Here is a 6,058-nt window from a genome sequence, read left to right as displayed (position 1 = left end):
TTGGTTTGAATTATTATTCATTTGGATTAGACAAGGTAAAGGATAACTAAATGCAAATCAAATTGACCAAAACAAGATGACTGGTACTCTGACTACAGGTCATTGTAATGCAGTATATTCTAATAGCGTGCGGTACTCAGAAATTGAATTTGGGATTTAAATGTCTGCAGTCAGGATTCAGATGTGAATTCTGACTTAGAACTGGAAAATAGGACCTAGTATCATTCAGTGTAATTGCAATGGACAGGGTGAGTTACATCATCTCTAACACTGTGTCATGCTTAGTATGGAGCTGTAAGAAAGGTACAAAGTGCGGAGTAGGAGAGTCCTTTAAATGCTTGTCTCAACAAAGTCTGCATGTACAGACAATTTTAGAGCATTTCTCTTTTGCAAATGAGATAAACTATTGTATCATTTGAGTGAATTTTTACCCTTCTGGTTATATTAAATCATTTTATTTTCTAGCTTTGCTTCTTTCCTTCTCAAATATAAAGATGTAGACGTATTATACCGACAGCAGTCCTTCAGAATCAAATCCTCTGGGGACTTTGTGGGCTGCATATCCCTTTGACTACATGAATAGGATTAGGTATCATACTTAATTCCTCCACTGTGTGCTAAGATTAGGAAAAAAGAGTTCTTGGAAATTAATCCGAGTTGAGCAGAGACTTCACTCACTGGGGAAACTCCACAGGGTTCAACAAGCACAGCATTAGTCTACCCTTTGGAAAATGTGACTAAGAACTCCTCAAAATATAAATAGGGCTGTAACAAAGAATTCAAAAGGAGATACTTAATGGTATGTCTAGAAAAAGGTTAGTTTGTGTGATGTTGTGCCTACACCTGGTAAGAAAGGTGTTAAGATCTCTCTTTGTTACTATTGAGGAAAGTCTCTTTGATTTCATCCAGTTTCCCATGATTCATGGTTTTCCACATGTATATCTTTGCTTAAAAGCAGATCCTGCAGTCTTTATTTAGCCCTTGTTCATAACCTCACAGGGAATTTTTTTTCAGAACAGTACAGATTAGGAGAGATGCTCCGTGCACTTTCTCCATCTTGAGATACCATTTAGCCCTTGGTGCCTCCTAGCATGAACTCCGCTTCAAGATTTTGTCCCTGTTGTGGCACCTACTAGCTTCTGGCATGGGCACGGGCCTTCTCAGAAGAGAAGACAACCCAGAGGTACATTTCTACACAGGTGGGGTAGAGTAGGAGCAGAAGGAAACACACTGGATGGCCTTCATATCTTCCATCTTGAATTACAGGAGAGTCTCTCTCACATGAGGAGGAGGAGGTGGGTGTCTATTCCATGGTGTACAAATGGAGTCCAGGAGAGCAACATAGCACCCAAAGAAGACCTCGGGGCTGGCCATAATGCTTACAGGAGCTAATGTATTTTGTGGATTTAGGTTTTGAAAGCCATGTCACAGCATCAGATAAGAGAATTAAAGGCTCTCAAGCAGAAGATAGAGATCTCTTACTAGCTTCTGAAGGAGAAAAAGTTTTGAAAATTTTTCTGTGAATATCACTGCTCTCAAAAGTAAAGTATGCACATGCTATATACAATTTTTTTTGTTTTTTTCTTTCTTTTTTTCTTTTTCCTTTTTTTTTCTCAAAATATAAAAAGCTTAAAAAATAACGAAATGGACCAATTTCATGATAACATGGCACAGTTCTAATTTCTGTTGAGATTTATTACTACCAATATTTGATTTCTGAGTTCAGAAAGCATTTAAAACTTAGTATTAAAAAAAAGCCTCACAACAATCTTCTGAAGCAAATTTATCCCTATTTTACAGGTAAGGAAACCAAGGCACAAAGAAAGTAAATGATTTGCCACAGATAACACAGTGAGTCAGTGGCAAAGTCAGGAACAGAATGAAATTCCCTCTACAGTTATGGCTTAACTCTCTTCCTGCTAAGAAAATTCATCTTTTCCCTAATAGGCTGTTTCACACCACCTGTCTTAAAGGTCATGAAAACTGGCAAATTTGCAGCGTTAAAACTGTTGCAAAGCCAATTGTTTTTTCTGTATAAGCTCATAAATGCTACTTAAAGGGTTAATTATACTGCTATGCTGGTAAACATTTGTACTGGTTGCTGGTTTGACCGACATTTAAATACTGACTGGTACAGAAGAGACTGAGCTTGCCCTGGACTCCCTTGTCTTGGTGTTGGGCATGGATACAGTACAACAGGATACTCCCACAGTGGCTTCAGGCAGCTCGTCTTCCTCCGTCCACTCATTGAGATCTGGGTTATAGCACTGAATACACTTCTTATATTTTTTCTCTATCTCATTCCAGCCCCCCACTAAGTAAATTTTCCCATTCAGCATTGAAGCGCCGGCTGTGCTAACTCCGGTTTGAAGGGGTGCCACATAACTCCACTGCCCTGTGTAAGGGCTGTAACACTCCACAGGTAGAACGTCGATCCTTTCCCCTCTCCCCCCCAGCTGAGACCCACCCATGACATATACCCTCTCCAGCAGGGACACGGCACAGTGCCACCCTCGTGGGGTGCTAAGGCTGGACTTATCTTGCCAGCTATCATTGCTGGGGTCATACATGCACACTGAACGAGAGTAAGCATTATTAATGTAACCTCCCGTAACCAGGATCCTACCATCCACCACAGCACTGGCATGGCAGCAGCGGGGCACCTCCAGGGGTGCCTTCATCTGCCACTGATTAGTTGCAGGCACATAGCACTCCATTGAGGAGAGACAACCCTCCGAGTTGCGACCACCCACTGCAAAAAGGAGGCCATTGAATACATTCAGGCTGAAGTGGGTACGCTTCTGATTCATATTTGCCAGGTGAATCCAGGTGTTGAAACGAGGATCATATCTACAAGCATTAAAAACAGAGGTTGATCATCTCACACGCAGCTCTGGTAAATTCCACAGTTCTATATCTGTCCCACTACTGCTGTGGTTGAGGAATGCTAAATCAATATTGTGTTTAGCTATTTGTTTAGCCCAGTAGAAGTCAATGGAGTGAAACTGCTATCCCTGCTTAAATTTCCAAATAAATTTAGTTCTTAATTGATTAAAATGTGTTTATACCATTCACAACCAGTATTATTTCAATAAAATAAATCCAACTCTTTTCTGAAAATTGAGTTTGTAAAATAACCTCTTTGTAATATCAGAAAGTGACACTTTTAACATACAGTAGAAATTCTAACATTCTGCAATTTAAGCCTACGGAAAGGCTGTCAAAATTAACTCTGAGTTTTAAAAGGCGCTGGGAGCTGATTTGTGTTAGCATCCACTTAGTACTTTCTAAATGGTGTTTCTTCCTGCCACTTCCATCAATTAAGATTTAAGTGGAGAGAACATCTTTGTTTCCTAATACTATACCTATCTTAAATAACATTCTCTGTCCTTGATGATTCACTAAGCAATTTTGAAGTAGCAAATAGAAAATTACAATTTCTTAGGATAAGTAGTTTTGTAAGGTACATTAGTAAACCTATACATTTTTCCTGTTGTATGCTGAGTGGACCAGTGAATCACGTGAGAAAAAGACTATGGGAGAGTAAATAGTAATTGTTAGCTCTTATATATCATTGTTATTGGTAGCTCTGAAAGCAAGTTCACAGACGTTCATGTTAATTAGCATTTCCAAAGTTAATGGCAGAAGAGGTAGCAGAACACTGAGAAGACAACAAGGATTCCAGCACCTCCTCCACACAATCCTGGTTTGCACCAAGCACACGACTGGGGCATAGCTTCGAGGCATAGCTCAGAGGCAGAAGCTTGGAAAGCAACAGTGTAATCTCCTTTATGTGGTATATTTTTTTCTGATAAATTAGATTACACAATAGAAATGATCAAGATAACTTTCATTTTCCATTAATTTTATATGTTGGTGGACCTCTTTGGGATAAGTTATCTGAATGTTCTTTTCTGGGAGTAGAAAAGGAAGCACTGGTGGGCTGCATATTGGCACTGCGTGCCCATAGTCTGTTACTAGATAGAAGATGAGTTTTTTCAACTCCTGCTTCAAACTATGATGTGCTCTTATGTGCACTAGCTTTTAGGCTGAGCTATTTAAAAACCATCACCATTAATTTGACTACTGCATATTCGGTTATGCACTCTGTATTTGCTGCCACTTGTGCAGTTCTTGGATGACTACAGATAAGAACTGTAAGCAGGGTATTGTTCGGAGTATCTTGTAAGAGAGACATTCAGCCTTCGTTGTTTCTAAACTCTTTGTAAATCAAAAGTTAAAGGATATGAAATGCAGGATAAGAGCTGTTAAAAACATGATGGGTGATGCATAGAAAATCGGAATCATAATATATCAGAGTATTTTTCAGAATTTTCTGTGAGGTGTCATCAGCTCTTGAAATTTAAAGTCTCATCTGATTTCATGCATTTTAATGCTACTTTAGAACCTCCCTTACTCATTTCTTTCACTTCCTCATTTCTCATTGTGCATCATGCTGAAGTTATTGCATATTTCAGTTGCACTTTTCTGTTCATTCAAAATTCAATAAAGAATAACGTCCATGGCTCCTCCACGCTGTCCTTCTATACATCTGATCAGATCACACCGCATGTCACAGTTCAGCTTGGCCTATCTCCCTGCACTGCGTGGAGTAAATAAGTATTATTAAAAACAAACAAACAAACAACTAGTTACCTGCAGAAAGTGCTGACTGCATGCTTGGCTTGGTTCCTGGCATCATTCTGGTCTTCCCCACCGGCCACATAGAGAAATCCATCCATCACTGTCACACACTGGTTAAAACTTTTAGCGGGCATTTCACTAAGCTTCTTCCATCCGTTTTCAGGATCTCTGTATAAGATGTCTCTGCTAAGAGACTTTTCTGTTAGAGCAGGGCGTCCGCCAACGGTAACTAACACTCTGAAACCTCCACGAATCCTTGTCCTTCTAGACTGAAGTGTATTCTGATGATAGGGAAGCAAATGATAGTTCATGGCATCTACCAGGAGCTTATGGCAATCTGCATCCTGCATCATTCTCGGAACAGTTTGGACATAATTGACGAGGTCTTGAGCCGAGATAGTACCAAAACGAATGTTACCTAAGAGATCAGCAGCAAACTTTACTCTTTTTTGGTCAAATTCCAGCCATTTTATTGCAATCTGGAATGCAACAATTTCAGAAGGCAACTGCAAGTCATCATCTGCAAGAAGTTCATTAATCTGATCAAAAGTAAGCTTTAAGAACTGATCTGTCTCTGAAAATTCAATGAAGTTGTCTCTAATAAATTTGTGTGCAGCTTCCTTGGTTGTTTTTAGTCCATATGTTTCTGCAATATTAGCAATGTACATACAATTCTCAACACTGATTTCTTGGGTTAGAAAATCACAGCACATCTTTACAAGGGTGTGAATCTGAAGATAAATTGCTGTGGAAATAATACTACCTATTGTATAAAGTGAGAGAGTAAGCTTTCCAGTGTAAGCATAGGTGATAACAGTAGCTAGGCCCAATGGGGATACATCATTGAGGTCTACTCTTTGAGTGGATGGATCTTTCTTTAAGATGTTGTGAAAGTAGTCACTGATTGAAGCCATCACCACCTTATGAACACTGAAAGATTTGGTTTTGGTACTGATAGTCAAGTCACAAAGGAAATTTTCTAGTCTCATTCTGCTTAGACCTTCCAAGAGATTTGGGCTATATGATGAGTCAGAAACTTCAGATGAGACGCAGCTGAAACCATTGCCTCCATCTAAGAGTCCATTCAAGCCATTTAGTTTACTGAGGGGGCCATCTTCCACAATGATAGTCATTTCATTGATATCTGCTGCTTTGTTCTTCTTCACATTCTTCTTCTTAGGTGCCATGACTGCAATGAAATATTACAGCCAAGAGCTCGCTAAAAATAAATTGAAAATGTTTAGAGCCACACTGCAGTTGTGAAATTTAATATCTGATTATGCAACAAATCTAACCTTTGTCAATACATATAAATGCCACAAAACCAAAATACACAGGATAGTCTACCTCTCTGTGAACTGTTATACTCTCCTGGATGGTAATGTAGCTGCTTATTCGTAACAATGGATATTCA

General features: G+C 39.2%; 1 protein-coding gene across 1 annotated transcript; it reads right to left on the bottom strand.

Moving 5' to 3' along the window:
* On the bottom strand, nt 1,800-5,831 carry KLHL31 (kelch like family member 31). Its single transcript, XM_021392827.1, has 2 exons — nt 4,657-5,831; nt 1,800-2,850 (listed from the first exon to the last, which is right to left on the bottom strand). The coding sequence occupies exons 1-2, from the start codon at nt 5,829-5,831 to the stop codon at nt 2,118-2,120; spliced, it is 1,908 nt and encodes a 635-aa protein (XP_021248502.1). The 3' UTR covers nt 1,800-2,117.

This window comes from Numida meleagris, chromosome 3 (genome assembly GCF_002078875.1).
Source record: "Numida meleagris isolate 19003 breed g44 Domestic line chromosome 3, NumMel1.0, whole genome shotgun sequence".
NCBI lineage: Eukaryota > Metazoa > Chordata > Aves > Galliformes > Numididae > Numida > Numida meleagris.
This window is presented reverse-complemented; position numbering and strand designations above follow the sequence as displayed.

Excerpts from the sequence above, each read along its gene's own strand:
- KLHL31 (XM_021392827.1), bottom strand. The coding sequence starts at position 5,831 with ATGGCACCTAAGAAGAAGAATGTGAAGAAGAACAAAGCAGCAGATATC. Across the intron at positions 2,851-4,656 it reads GCAGTCAGCACTTTCTGCAG|ATATGATCCTCGTTTCAACA; the intron begins GTAACTAGTTGT and ends TAATGCTTGTAG.